General features: G+C 41.0%; 2 protein-coding genes across 2 annotated transcripts; one reads left to right on the forward strand and one right to left on the reverse strand.

Moving 5' to 3' along the window:
• Positions 1-281: 281 nt before the first annotated feature.
• On the forward strand, positions 282-1,214 carry LOC104850959 (olfactory receptor 10J1). The gene has a single exon (XM_010608081.1). The coding sequence runs from the start codon at positions 282-284 to the stop codon at positions 1,212-1,214; it is 933 nt and encodes a 310-aa protein (XP_010606383.1).
• Positions 1,215-3,726: 2,512 nt separating this feature from the next.
• Positions 3,727-6,895, reverse strand: LOC104850971 (mucosal pentraxin). Its single transcript, XM_010608087.1, has 2 exons — positions 6,832-6,895; positions 3,727-4,322 (listed from the first exon to the last, which is right to left on the reverse strand). The coding sequence occupies exons 1-2, from the start codon at positions 6,893-6,895 to the stop codon at positions 3,727-3,729; spliced, it is 660 nt and encodes a 219-aa protein (XP_010606389.1).
• Positions 6,896-16,227: the final 9,332 nt, after the last annotated feature.

A 16,227-nucleotide genomic window follows, 5' to 3' on the forward strand; every position in this document is an offset into this window, starting at 1 on the left:
GTTGCCACAGCTGTCTTTGCTTCCATTCTGTTCCACTCCTGTTTATCCTCTGGTACCTTTATGCATAAACTGACATACATGAAATTGCTTTCTGATTATGTTTTTTTTCTCTATATTTTATTCACAGCTTAACAATTGTCCCCACTAACGTGGTGTCTGTTCAGGAGCAGAATCTTTATCATCTCCTTCTCCTTGAGTTTCTCCATTCAAAGCCCTGGTCACTGGTGTGTTCTGGCTGGTTGAACCAAGTCTTTGTCTTTTTTTTTACCTGGAATTTATTCATGAAGAGAGAAAATCTCACAGTGGTGAATGAGTTTGTTCTCCAGGGTTTCTCCAGCCTTCATGAACACCAACTTACACTTTTTGTGGTTTTCCTTATCTTATACCTTTTAACCCTGGCTAGCAATGTCATTATTGTGATAATCATCAGCATTGATCGTTACCTTCACACTCCCATGTACTTCTTTCTTAGTATGCTTTCCACTTCGGAGACTGTGTACACATTGGTCATCGTACCGCGGATGCTGTCTAGTCTTGTAGGTCTAAGCCAGTCAATTTCTTTGGCAGGCTGTGCCATCCAGATGTTCTTTTTTATCACTCTGGCCATCAACAACTGCTTTCTGCTCACTGCAATGGGGTATGACCGCTACATAGCCATTTGTAACCCCTTGAGGTATTTAGTCATAATGAACAAAAAAATATGTGCCCAGTTGGTTTGGGGGGCCTGCAGCATTGGACTGTTTGTGGCCATAATCCAGATTTCATCTGTGTTCAGGAGGCCTTTTTGTGATAGAGAGGTGGCCCATTATTTCTGTGACATCCGCCCAGTTATGAAACTCTCCTGTGCTGATACCACTGTACATGACATAGTTAATTTTATCATCAGCTCAGTGGTTATCGTGGTCCCCATGGGTTTGGTCTTCATCTCCTACATCCTCATCCTTTCAACCATCCTCAAGATTGCCTCTGCTGAGGGCCGGAAGAAAGCTTTTGCAACCTGTGCCTCCCACCTCACGGTGGTCATTGTCCACTATGGCTGTGCCTCCATCGCCTACCTCAAGCCCAAGTCTGAGAACACCAGAGATGAAAACCAGTTGATTTCAGTGACTTACACCATTTTTACTCCCCTCCTTAACCCTGTAGTATACACTTTGAGGAATAAGGAGGTCCAGGATGCCCTTTACCGTGCTATTGGTAAAAAACCTCTTGCCTAGCATATTTGGCAGTTCGCATACCATAAACCCTCCTTACCTGCAGTTTCAGTGGCCTGAAAATATTAAATGAAGAATTCCAGAAATAAATGATTCATAATTTTAATTTGTACATTTCTCTGAGTAGCATGATAAAATCTATCACAGTCCTGCTCTACTCCATCTGGGACATGAATCATCCCTTGGCTCAGTATTATCAATGTAGTATATGGAACCTACCTGTTAGTATGTGCAGCACACTAAGATATCTTGTGGGAGAGAAAGAACTCATAATCACAGAGTTTTATTATAGTATATTGTTATAACTGTTCTATTTAATCATTAGTTATTGTTGTTAAACTCTTACCGTGTTTAACTTACAAAATAAATTTGACCATAGGTGTGGATGCATAGGAAAAATAGCAGATATAGGGTTCAGTACCATCCTCATTTTCAAGCATACCCTAGGGGCTTGGAACACATTGTATATTGTATTGTATAGACTGTCATAGTCTGGGCATTTTTGTAAGCTCACAAAATTGATCCTCTCCTGCACTCCAAGAGAGTTGCCAAATTTGGTGGTATGGTTGCATTAGAGAGTCAAGAGTCTCCCTGTCTTAACTTTTTTTTTATTTTAAGCTTATTTATTTATTATTATTTGCAGTGGTAAGGACTGAACACAAAGCCATGCTTGGGCTTCGCTCTGGCCCTCTTTCTTTTTTAGCATCGCTATCCTGGACCGCCTGTTAGTCTCATGGTCACCACCAGGTCAATGGTCAGATGCTGCTTCCAAGATGTGAAGCTAGGGGAAGTCACAAGCCAGGGGGTAGCTGACTGTTAGTATTTGATTGATAGCAGAAAAGTAAGCTCCAAAATTCCTATTTGAAGTGGTGGGTGAAAGATCAACCTAAATGTCAGACAGATATTGAGCTCTAAAACTTCAAAGACGACATGGTTGATGTATAGGATGCGTTGGAAACACAATCAAGACTACTTTTTCCACTTATCCTCACTTTCTCCTTTGGGCAGTGATGAAAGTAACAGATCCTAACACTCTAGAAGAAATATTTTCAGCTTTAAACATTTTTACCTACATTAGGGACTCATAAAATTTTTTCCCCAATTTTACTGAAGCTCACATTAGAGCATTTCCTCAGTGAGTCTGGATTACCAGTACGTTCAATATAAAAGTAAGCAACTTTGTCACATCTGACCTCTGATTTTGATTACGCATACCGTAAATATTTTCTGTGGGGACAACACATATGCTTTACTGAATTCACAACTCTAGGAATATCTGATCTTTTTTGAAATTAAATTTATTAATGACAATTTCCAGATAACTCCTTTTTTCACATTGTTTATTAGTACATTTAAAGCAAATAGTACAGCTACAATCATCCTTGGGATCTTGTACCTTTACATGATATGTCTTGGTTCTTATTTTTTTCCCCATACCCCTGTCCTCCATTCACCCCCTTCAGCCTTCCAGATAACTCTTGCTATGACAAATCTTGAGATTAATTTTTCTTTGTAGAACACGACCATACCTATGTCTTGCTCTTTCCCTCGTCACTGCTACACTGATGGTCTTATTTTCTGTAAATTGTTGGGTACCTATTTTAAACTATAAGCACTTTTCTGAACAAGAGTCTGGGAGTTTCCAAAGTCTCATTGTTATTATCTTCTAAAGGGAAAAGTTATCTTGACTTGTGAGGAAGATTTAAGAGTTTAGAATTATTTGTCCTAGAGGAAAAAAAGAAGTAGAATTTTAAAAATTTCTTCTAGTCCAAAGAGCGCTGATGTAAAAGAAAGAAAGACATTATCTCCCACATACCACCACCCAATGGTCCCCATCAAAAATGCATTCAAAGTACACTGTCATGAAACAAAAAGTATGGATTCCCTAGTGGAAGCAGGCCAAGGACGGAAATCTGCATGTTTATGGACCTGGAAGAGTGGAAGATTTGTCTACTCAACACCCACTTGGAAGAGTACACCTGGAGAGCTGGGTGCTGACCAGGGACTCCAGGACAGTTTATCTTTGTCTTTGTGTGGGTTTTGCTAAAGACAACACAGTCCTTTCTGAGTGTGGTACAGAGGAAACTCTTTTCACAGTCTTGTTCCTCAGAAAGCTCCCTTTTGAGATTGTCCTTGGAAGTCCTGCTCATAAAGTAGCCCATTCCTTAGAGCTCTCCCAGCAGGCACATTGTTTCCATAGGTTGTTTAATCTGAGTGTCAGGCATCCCTGTAGGAGCTCCCAGGAAGGCGCAGGGTTCTATAAGATTGGTACCCAGCACTGAAAGCAGTATGTCCCCTGGGATTTCTGGGTTTAATACTACAGCAAATTATGGCACATTCACCCAAAGAAATTTTTGCAACAATAAATAACACATACTGAAGGATTACTTATCTGTTTGTTTGTTTTTTAATGTAGTTCACACCATTTTAACAGAGCCCCCCAAAATTAATGTATTTAATTTCAAAGAGGATGTGATTATCACTAAGCACAAATCATGACTGAAGACAACAAAGATCAAGCCCACAGAACGGGTTTAGTCACCACATAGCCCTTCTCCTCATAACTCAGGGACTGCCAGTTCAGGACATTGCCACCATTGCAGCAGTCACACATGTTATTGAGAGGGAGCACATGATCCCACAAAGACACATCCCATATCTCCCCAACAAGGGATTGTTTGGCATCAAATTTTCCCCCAAAGGAGTCTTGCTCTTGTCCCAGGATGATCTTGGCATCAGCCCCCACAGTGTACCCCTTCTTGAGGCCCTTCCTCCCCAAGGGCTTCCCATCCACCCAGAATTCAGCAATCCCGGAGGCAGACTCCCAGCTCACACAGATGTGCCTTGGGCTGTAAGGGGATAAAGGAGCCTTGAAAATGACCACAGCATTTCCAATGGACAGCTGGTATTCTCCTGTCTTTCCAATAAAGAGAAGCAGTTCATTGTCGTGGGTGCGTGTGCTGTAGGAGAAAAGGCTGTAGGGGCGGGTGAGATCCGTGAAGGACTTCAGACACAGCGTGAAGTTCTGCAGGGACTTCCTCACTGAGGGTATCAGGGACACATAGGCTGTGGCAGACTCCTGAGGGAAAATAAGCACCTTCCCTTTCAGGTCTGCAGAGGAAAGACAACGTGACAAAAGTTCTGTCCATACTCTTGTTTGATTTGTTCTTACACTAAGCTGCCTCCTGACAGCCCAGTAAGGCTGATAGACTTTCTATATGTCCATTATCTCAGTGATTCTAGGCTACTGTCTGTGTTAAAAGGCATTTTAGGTTCAGCTATCTTGTTACAAATTGAAATTAAAGGTGTCCTACATCAGTCTGGTTTGGCCTTACAACTGTAATCTCAGCTTTCTGGGAGGCTGAGGCAGGAGAATCCCAAGCACTAACCCAACCTGGGCAACTTAGAAAGATCCTGTTTCAAAATAAAAAATAAAAAGTGCTAGAGATACAGCTCAGTGAGAAGACCTTGGACTCAGTACGGGGACACACACACACACAAACAAACACACACAAACACACACACACACACACGAGTTCTGTATCAAACCCATTTCCATCTTCCTTGGAGATCGCATCTGGATGAAAGAAAATGTCAGTCACAGAAAATGAAAAGCAGCTGACTTGCTGATTCATTGAGCATAATGGGTAAAGCATGTAGCACTCTGTATTTCCCCACCACTGGTCAGGTCCTGAGATCTCTCCCATGGATGAGTTGTGGCTGGAACTAGGTATCATTTTAATGGCTTACCTTGGCTATGATGGACCAACACTTATGGTTAGTGAGAAGTCTGAGAAGAAGAATAATGTGCAAACCAATGGCCCCATCCTTTAAGGTACCCCCACATCTGGGGCAGCACCTGGGTGCCAGCTCAGGACAATTTTCCCACTGTTTCCCTGTGGCTGCAACACCAAGATTATGGGATTACCTAGCATTGAGTTATTTCCTCTTAAAACCCCCAAGAGAAGAGAAAGGCATAATCATTATGAAAACCAGCTTTTTATTGCTCAAAAAGTAAATTTAACAAATACTATGGTCTAGAAAATAAGTTAAAGAATAATGACTAACCGAAACAAGGGAGACATATCCCAGTAGTAATATAAGGTCTTGAATTAAGTTCGCTTTGCTTCATAGTAGGAAATGGAATTTCTCTTTCCAAGGGCTGCCTAAGAAGTACTTAGCCTGGACAAAGGATAGGAGCAGAGCAATTAGGGAGAGGATGCCAGGAAGACACTCTGTGTGTGTGTGTGTGTGTGTGTGTGTGTGTGTGTGTGTGTGTGTGATTGGGAAGGGGACAGAGGGGAGAGAGGGGAGAGAAAGAGAGAGATGGGGGGACTGAGCTGTCAATACAATGGGAACTAGGAGGATAGGAAGGAAAATTAGACATTTAAACTCTGTGCTCTAATTATCGCTGCCCTTGTGATTTGTAATCTCATCAGTACACAAACCTGGAGCAAAATAACATGGTTAACCATAGAGGGAGATTTTGAATATTGTATTGACACAATAGAGAAATGGGTGTCTCAAATCTCAGAAGATGAGTTTGTCCTTAGTGGCAATAATAGAAAGGTAGAGGTTGCAGAGGGACAGGGGTAGGGGTGTGCCAAAGCACTAAAGTTTTATCACAGCTAGTAAAAAAAAACCATTATAACGTTTATGTATCACAAAGTACATTTTGCCCTTAACCGATCTTACCCAGTCTTCACTACAACGCGGATGTTGTCTTTACTCCCATCCTATAGATGAAGAGATGGAGGCTCAGAGTTTAGTAACCTCACAAAAGGTCATTCAGTTGTTTGGGAGAAACTGATTCTCTGATTTAAAATTCAAGCTACTTCTGAGATTTCTTATTTCCTCTCATACTCCTTGGACTAAATGGTCGAGATGGATTGGAGAGTCACTTCTCTAGCAGAAATCTTGCAGCCTTTCTTACCCTTTCAGGAGAGTGGTAGTTGTGTTCTCATACTACAAACAAAGCACCTGTTCTTTCTCCAGCCCTGGGATTCATCTGAATCTGTGATGGTTTCAAAATTATGACCTAAGATAATTCTCCTCCGCTTGGGTGTGGGCTGACTTGCTTGCAAGGCAGAGAAAACAGCAGGAGTGAGGTACATGCCTTTTCAGATTAGATGCTGAGAAAGCTGTGGCTTCTGCTGTGGGCACTTTTCCTCCCTGAGTTGGATCACTTGCTATGCTGTGAGCCATGTGCTGTTCTATAGAAAGGCTGGAGCTGAGGTGAAGAACTAGTGGGGGCCTATCATAAGAGACAGTGGGGAACTGAGGCCTGCAACACACGGGCAGGAAAGAGCTGGATCCAAACTATCTGTGCGGTGCAAGTGAGCTTGGAACCAGATCCTCCCTAGCCAAGCCTTCAGAGGAGAGCACAGCCTTGGCCAGCTGACTGAAACATCAGAATCATCAGCTAAGCTATGCCCCTTCTGAGACCCACAGAAAGTGTGAGACGCTAAATGACTGTTGTCTCCGGATGCCACATTTTGAGATTAAATTCTTACGCAGTGACAACTTCCTAAAAGGGGCAGCAGAAGCAGTGGCAGCAAAAGTTGCCGCACCTTAACCCCCTGGAACCCAGCAGATCTTCCCAGGAGGGATCAGGACCAACCTGACTGTGTCACACCCACTGAGAGGATGGAGAGGAGCAGAGCACCCAGAAGACGCTTCTCCATTGTGCTCTCGTTGGGTCTGCGGGATCAGTGGGAAGGGTGGCAGCAGCGGTCTCAGTGAAGATGCTCACTCTTGGCTTTTTATACTGTGCTCGGAGGGCGAGGCCTTTGTTCCAAGCAACAGAATACAATGTTATAAAAGGTAAATATTAACTGAACTGGGGTACTGCTCAAAAACTAATCTTATATTTACGATTTTCATCTAGTAATTCCATTTTACATCTTTCTTTTCTCTTTTAATCACTCTATTTCCTTTTGAACTGTCTTGTTCAGGAATCCCTCTATCCTCTATCCCCAAGGAAAGAGGCCCATGTTCTTCTAAAGGGTCATTTGTGCCCTTATTTGTTAAGAAAATATCACAGCAGTCTCGATCTTTGCTGTCTTACACAGACTCACATGTTGAAGATTTGTTCTCCAGCTTGGTGGTACGGGAAGGTAGTGGAGATTGTTAGGAATGGGGCTGAGGGCTGGGGATTTAGTTCAGTGGTTCTGCTGCTTGCCTCGCAAGAACAAGGACCAGAGTTCAATCCCCTGTACAAAAAAAAAAAAAAGAATGGGGCTTAGCAGGAGGTTTTAGGTCCCCAAGAGGGCACCCTTGAAGGAGACTGTGCTATGCTAGTTTTCTCTTCTTCCTCTGTTTCCTGGCTTCTTTGAAGGAAGCACCTTAGTCTCTCATGTGCTCCCTGCCTGGACTACTGTTTTCCCACAAGCCCGAAGCAATAAGGCCTACCAGCCAGGGACTAAACCCTCAGAAGCTATGAGCCAAAATAGGCCTTTCATCTTTTTAAGGTGGTTATCTCAGGTATTTTGTTATAGCAATGGAAACCCGACTAATATACTATCTATTAGGACTCTAAAATGAGCATCTTTGTGGAAATGCCAGAGGAATCATTCTTCATCCTTTGTTTAAGGGCTGGGCTATCATCATAAAATGATCTGTACTGATTCAGGCAGATACGGAATTCAACAGAGCTGCAAGATCCCTTCAATGTGGCAGAGTGGAGATCTATTTCTTGTGGTCTCAATGATAAAGTTACCAAATTATCTATAAAAGAGTGTTGGATATTAAGATGGTGCCCCTTACCTGGAATTAGGCCATAATCAGGAAATCAGGGGTTCACTGGGCACACTGAGCCCATCTCAAGAAGTCATGGAATAATGTTTAGAATCTGCAATCTCTACCGATGATGGTGAACCTTTTAGAGACTGCAATGATCCAAACAGCCAGATGTAGCACATTTGCTGTAGGTTCACCACCACTGATCAATGTTGTGACCGACTTCTAATGTATAAACCTGACTATTTACATTTTGTCCTAGTGTTTGTTTGTCTCCGATGAAGATTTGGTGAAAGTTTCTTTATTGGTTTCTCCTTTCATTCATCATAAATTATACAATATTAAAAATCAAGAACAATGCATCAGGTATGTTTTTCCAACAGCTTCACCTTCTGCACCTATCACTGCAATTGTACCTATCTTAGTAGCTCCAGAACTATTTATGGAATGAATTGCTCTAGAGTTTCCAGGTTAATGAGAAGAACTAAAAGAAGTTGTATGAGTTAATAAGACTCTCAGTTACAAACAACAAAAGCCATTATAATCTGTGGCAGTCTATTTTTAAATTATGCTGTGCAAAACAACTACACTAAAACTCAGTTTTTAAAATAACAAACATTTACCTAGTTCATGAGTCTGTAGATTGGTGATTTGGGTTTAGTGATTCCATTAGTCTTAGCTATGTGATTAGCAGGGCATGTGCTAGTTGTTAAAAATAATAGCATACAAGTCAGAAACAAGGTGATTTAAAGGACATTAAAATGTCATCTTGTTAAATTGGTCCAGTCAACCTTGCTTTCTTTCTTTCTCTTAATTATTATTTTTTTTTTGGTACCGGGGATTGAACTCAGATCCTTGCACTTGCAAGGCAGGCCACCAAACCACTGAGCTAAATCCCCAGCCCTCTCTCTCTTAATTTTAAAAATACACTAATAGTACCATAACAAGAATCCTTAAAATTTTGAAAATGATTTTTTATGGCATATTTTTGCATAAAACTAAATAAAAATGTTATTGTTATAAAATTCATTACTCACATCAGTATATTATAATTACAGTTTACCTTGTAACTTCATTAAGTGTATTGCTCTTTAATAACATCTGCAATACATATCAAAAAGACAAATCTGACTTACATTAAATAAGTGTTTCCTACTATTGAATTAACCTTAAATTAATTATGAAATAAATAACCACTTATGAGCAGATTCAAAACAAAATTTTATACGTCAAATTTAGCATGGGGATAAAAATGTATGCATTAAAATAAGACTGAAGGGCTGGGGATGTAGCTCAGTGGTGCTGTGCTGGCTTCACAAGCACAAGGTCCTGAGTTCAATCCCTGGTACCAACAAAACAAAACAAAACACACACACACACACACACACACACACACACACACAGTGAAGATTGAAATGTAACTACTTTATGTTATATCAGAAATGTACAAAAATTTAATTATTTTGATTCTCGTTTCTGACATTTAGAACCTTAAAAAATTCAATCTTTAAAAATAATGTTGAGCTTAATTTCCTAATGCTTACTTTCCAAGGGCTTAATTAACTGCTAACAATAACTTGATGTGCTATAGAATATTTATTAGATTAGGATAGTTCTGACAATCCACATGAATATTCCGAAAACAAGATACATGTCTAAGCTTAAAATAACGTCATGTATTTGTATTGATATATGTACTGTATTATGGACCTGGAGAGGAATAATTCACACACATTACACATAGTGGTTATCCTGAGGATGGAGGAAGTGAGGGAAATGAAGAGTAGTAGATCTCCAAAAATGCTAATACCTATTTAAAAAAGAGATAGAAAACCATAATGACAAACATAACATGATAAACAAATAGTATTTAATATATGATTTTATAACTTTTCCCCACTTTTTTATAGATTTAAATTTTACATAATTATCTCTAATTTAAAAGATAATTTTCACATGCCCCCTCAGCTTAACCAATGACTTATTAGAGGTATCTAGGAAGCAAATACATGACAAAGAATAAAAACTTTGTAAAATAATATAACAGCCAAAACCACCACCTAATTTTGCATCTCAAAATTCCTTGAGTGTCTGAGTAATGAACAGGTGCTTCTGAGCCCTGGTGAGAGACTTTCTCACCTGTCCACCTGGAGGTCTCAGAAGGTTCCACTGTTGAGCAACAAGGTAAAGAAGCAGAATCCTTCTGCTTGCTTCCATGTCAAGCCCACAGCTAAGCTCCACAGTGAATGGTGTCAGTCTTCTGATGAGAAAGCATCCTCCATATTCCTATACTGCTTCAAGATCTGGAAACACAGATAAAAAGCATCACTGCATCTTCATTAAGACAGAGTCCTTTTCCTGGTCTGACCAGTTATCTCCCTCAAGAGAAAACAGGAAATGGGAAGTTGAAGGAGGTAGGGTAGCCACACCACCTGCAACAAGTGTTCAAGGTAGCCTCTGGGTTGAGAGAAAACTTTCTCAGAATGTATGCGCAAATAAGGGGCTTATATTGGAAACATATAAGGAACTCAATAGCAAGAAAATACCTTAATTAAAAACTGGGCTAAGGATTTGATACAGAAGTACCTTGATTCAGCAACGCAATTTTACAGTTACAAACTGAACTGCACCAGAACTGATTCAAGTTTTCCCCCAAGGTCAATATTGAACTTAACCATTGAATTTGATTTGGTTCTCATTCAACTTGGTTTGCAATCAGAATTGTGAGAAAAATTAAGTTTGTGAACCAAAGTACCACTTTATTTTTCTAAAGATGACATAAATACAGCCTATGAAAAAGTACTTAACATCATTCGGTAATCATCAAGGAAATGCAAATCCAAAGTGCAAGAGAGATCTCATCAAATCTCTTAAGATAGCTCTTACTCCCCACCAAAAATAAGTACAGGGAAAGATGTGGAAGAAAGGGAACCTCTTAGACTGTTGGTGAGAATATAAATTAGATAGACATTAAGGAAAATAGTATGAAATTTCCTCCAAAGTTAAAAATAGAACTGCCATATACTCCAGCAAGCACTTTCTGATACAAATTCAAGAGAAATGAAATCAACACCTTAAAAATATATCCGCATTTTCATGTTCATTACAACTTTAATCACAATAACCAAAATATGAAATTTCCCTGTCCACAGATAAATGCCTAAGCATTGTAAGATACAGGAAACTTATGAGTATTACTGAGCTTTGGAAAAGGAGGAACTGCCATTTGTGACAACGTAAATTAACTTGTAGGACATTGTGCTAAGTGAAATAAGCTGGATATGGAAAGAAAAATACTGCATGATCTCACATATAGGTGAAGTCTTAAAAAAAAAGAGTCAAATACATAGACAGAGATAATAGTGGCTACCAGGGCAGAATGGGGAAGGAACAAAGAATCCTTTAAATCAAAGAATACAAAATTGCAGTTATGTATGATAAATACGTCTAAAGGTCTGATGTGAATTAGGAGGGCTATAATTAATAATATTGTACAATGAAAATTTCCAGAGAGTAGAACTTACATGTTTTTACCACATAATATACATTCTAAAAGAGAAAGACAACTTTGATGCATATGTTACTGATGTATGTTAAAACATTTATAGAAGGAAATTATTTCACTACATATATGTATACTAAAACATTATTTTGTACACTTTATACAATAAAAAGTTATAAAAAAGAGAGGGGAATGGAAGAGCAATTTTTTGAGCAGAGAGAATGATTGATTTTCACAAGAAAATAAAGGAAAAGGAATTTACTTTAGAAAGTCTTTAATTCCTTATCATATGCAAATAAATTAATACACAATGGTATGGTAAGCCCTATGTCAACCCTAATACACAGTAAGATCTATGTGGCAAACAATTAACAATGAATATATGGTAAATATAAAGTTGATAGAACATTTTTGTCTTATCTCTACAGCTGTTGTTTACATATTCTCACTCTAGAGAAATCTTACACATCAACCTCACCTAAGGCTAAACCTGTTGCTGTACAACAGGTTACTGTCTGGGCCAAGACCATAGACTGTGTACCACAATAGTCTGTGTACTAAGACAAAACTGAGGTGCACTTTCTATCTACAGTGCATACAGAAGGCATCATCATAAACAATTCTCCTATTCTCAGTCTTTGGCCACCAGCTGAGGTCCACCTACATTGTAGAACTCCTAGGTAGGAGCAAGGCCTCAGGGGAGAAAGGAATGCTCAACTGAACACAAGGTAAAGAGCACCCTGAGTCAGGAACAAGATTCCTTAGGAGGCAATTAGGCAGAGGCAAACAGGCCAGTCCTTTGATGTAGAGATGTGGGGTGGGTCCTGCTAAAGACTTGCTTTTCTCAAAGGAGACATAGGCCACCTACTGTGATGACATTGTCCTGAGCCTGCAGGATTTTTGAAAAATTATTCTTCTAACTTTTTTACTTTCACATAATCTCAAACTTGCAGAAAAGTAGCAGGAATAACACAAAAATCCTTTCCATATAACATAAATTTTTGAGTTGTGGTAAAATGTACATAATATAAATTTTAATGCTTCAACCATTTTAATGTACACACTGTGGAGTTAAGTATATTCACAATGTTGTATCACCATCACTATCTAGTTCCTTAAGCTTCATCCTTCTAAAGACAGACTGTGTATCATTAAACAGTAAATCTTTATTTCTCCTGCTGTCCCAGTTCCCAAAAATCACTTCCCACTCTCTGTCTGTTAATTTGCCTACTCTGGACATTTCATACAAATGAATCATCAAATATTTGCTATTTCATACCTGGCTGACCTCACTTAGCACAATGTTCTTAAGGTTTATCGGTGTTGTTAAATGTATCAGAATTTCACTTCTTCTTGAGGATGAGTAATGTTCCATTGTGTGTGCATATTACATTTATTTATCCACCTGTTGATGGGTATTTGGGTTGTTTCTGCTTTTTTGGCAGTGGTGAATATGCTGTGAACATTAGTGTATAAGTATTTGTTTGAGACCTTGTTTTCAGAAAGCACCTAGGAGTAGAATTTCTTGATTATAGTATAATTCTATGCTTAACTTTTTGATGAACCATTCACAGTTGTTTCACCAATTTACATTCCTGACAGCTATACACAATGTTAGGAAATTGTACATGTTACTTTAAACTCCTCCATTTTATACCTGACTTCCAGGTTCTCCCTAATTTAAGTTTCGTTTTCCCAGCCTAAGTTTTGTTTTCCCAGTTTAAGTTTTGTTTTCCTCCCCAAGTTGAATTCTTCCCAGAAATGACGCCAACATCTGATAAGGGACTCCTGCGGGACTAAGACCTTATAAGGCAATGTGGTCTGCAATAGGTTAAAAAACAGCTAATTCCCCTAAAATTACAAAAGTCCCACCCAAGACCCTATAAATGAGTCAACACTCCTTCCCTTGATACCTGCCTCCTTTTCTTCACCTCCCGGCCTTTGTGCCTCTCCTGACTCCCTTCAATAAAGATCTCCTGCCGGACCTCTCGGTGCATGAGTGACCTGATTGGGAGGGGGAACCCGAAGGGACACACGCGACCCCTTTCATTGGTGTCAGAAGTGGGATCTGGGATTGCCAGGCCCATGGGCTAAACACCTGGGGCCCAAAACAAAGATTCCAGGGAGCCCCTATTCGGCCTCCACCCGACGTCCGCGACCATTCTCCTCGTTGCCACCTTTGCAGCCATCACCGACCTACTGATCTTCCAACCCACACCTTTTTGGGTAAGTTCCCCTTTCTGAAAAGTCCTCAGGGTAGTGGGGACCCCAGACTCCAGACCACCCACAAGGATGAAGTCCGGGACAAGGCTGGGGCCCAGGTACTCTGTCCCTCAGTTTTGGCAAACCGGGTTTGCCTCCATTTAGTCCGGGACTCAACTGAACTAAGTCCAGGATTTAGTTCACATAAATTCCTATCTCACGTAAGGGACGCCTTCGCGGGAGACCGAATTTCAGCTTTGTAGACCGGGTCTAGAAAAAGAGGAGTTTTATCAGAACTCTTGGAGATGTCTGGTCTTCTGATAACCTCCTGTCCTGGTGGTCATGGGCTCTGGTTCCTCTATACCTGCTGACTCTCCTTTGGGATGCTTACTCAGGAATTTGGAGGGTCTTGATTTAAAACCCAAATGGCTAATTCGCTTGTCTACTCAAATTTGGCCCCAATATAAATTAGGCAATCAAAACGTCTGGCTGCCTAATGGCTCATTTGAATCGGGTCTAATTAGAGACCTTTACAACTTACGTGAGCGACAAGGAAAATGGTCGGAGTTCCCATATGTCCAAGGCTTTTCCTATCTTGCTAATCAGCCCTCTCTTTGTTCCGCCGCCAAAACTGCTCCAATACTTCTACTGACCCAAGGTTTTTCCACCCCCAGCCCCCCTTCTTCTGACTCCTCCACTCAACCAGACCCGGCAGATGATCCTCCCCCATACCAGACAGCCAGAAACCCACTCACCCCTCCTCCTACACCATCTGACTCCTCCCCTCCTCCGGAATCTCCTACCCCTCCCATTTCTTCTGACTCACTGACCACCCCACCCTATGCTCCACCTCTCACCCACTCCAAGACACACAAGGGCCACAGGATGGCACCCTTGTGTGAAGTAGCCGGAGCTGAAGGAATTGTCTGCGTTCATACTCCTTTTCCTATGTCTGAACTGGCTCTCATTCAGGCCAGACTTGGTTCTTTTACAGCTGATCCAACAACCTTTATCAAACAATTTCAAATTTTGACTCAGTCTTATCAACTAACTTACCATGAACTTTTTGTAGTTTTAACCAATGCCTTAACTCCTGAGGAAAATAGAAGAGTGCTTGATCAGGCTCGTGCACATGCAGACCAAGAACATTTAACCAACAATCACAGCCCGGCAGGTGCTGCTGCAGTTCCTGATCAGGACCCAGAATGGGACTATAACACAGAGGTGGGAATTGAAGCTCAAAACAGGTACATTAATTGTCTCCTTCATGGGCTCTGCGGAGCTGCCATGAAGTCCATTAATTATGAAAAGCTTAATGAGATCATACAGGATAAAAATGAAAATCCATCCGCCTTTTTACAAAGGCTGACTGACGGCCTCCGTCAACATACCAAACTAGTCCCTGAATCTGTGGATGGCCAAAGATTAATTATGATGCATTTCTTTTCTCAGAGCTAACCCAACAATAGACTTAAACTAAAAAAGCTTGACCGAGGGCCCTTGACCCCTCCGACAGAGGTCCTGGCTATAGCATTCAAGGTCTACCATGGCCAAGATGACCTTAAAGCTACAAAAAAATATCAATTATTAGCACAGGCTCTTAATTCGACCAGTCCACCTGTGCCACAGGGAAGAAAAACCCTACAAAAGGGCTCCCAACCACCAGGCCCCTGTTACAGGTGTAATCAGGAAGGCCACTGGGCAAAGGACTGTCCTAATCCCAAGGTGCCAACTAAGCCCTGTCCCAAATGTCACCAGAGGAGACTATGGGGTATAGACTGTCCCTTGGTGTCCAACCGTCACTCAATCGTCAGTCCCACAGCTCCCCAACCTTCGGACCTGATAGGTCTAGTGACAACTGAGGGACTATGAAGAGGCCCTGGCACACCTGGCCCAACACAGATCACTGCCCAGGAGCCCAGGGTAACCTTAACTGTGGCAGGTAGAACCATTTCTTTCTTATTGGATACTGGTGCCAGCTTCTCTGCATTACGAGAATACTGGGGGCTTACCTCCCTTTCTCAGACTTCTAGTGTTGGGGTAGAAGGCCAACTACAGCGCTGTCTCCAGACTCCCTTACTGTCATGCACAATTGGCAATTTTCCATTTCTTCATTCATTCCTAGTTCTCCCATCCTGCCCGGTCCTTTTATTGGGCCATGATATTTTATCCCAAATTGGAACATCCATTCATTTTTCTATGCCGAGCCCTTCCAACACTCCGACAGTTTCCTTCTGCCTGGTATTATCCCAAGCCCTCCAATCTCCATCTTCCCAATCCAACTGGCCAATTAGCCCCTCTCTTGTTAATCCTCAAGTGTGGGATATTCACTCTCCCTCAATAGCCAAATGTCCCCCTGTCAGAATTCTCCTTAAAAATCCCTCACAAATCCCTAGCTTGGCACAATATCCCCTCCCCCACTCTAGTTTAGAGGGACTAACTCCCATAATACATGATCTCTTACAAAAGGGACGCCTGAGACATGCCAAGTCTCCCTTTAACACTCCCATTTTAGCAGTAAAAAAAACCAATGGGACATACCGATTAGTTCAAGACCTTAGGATCATTAATTCA

Source organism: Fukomys damarensis, unplaced genomic scaffold (assembly GCF_012274545.1).
Source record: "Fukomys damarensis isolate Sample0158 unplaced genomic scaffold, DMR_v1.0_HiC HiC_scaffold_19, whole genome shotgun sequence".
NCBI lineage: Eukaryota > Metazoa > Chordata > Mammalia > Rodentia > Bathyergidae > Fukomys > Fukomys damarensis.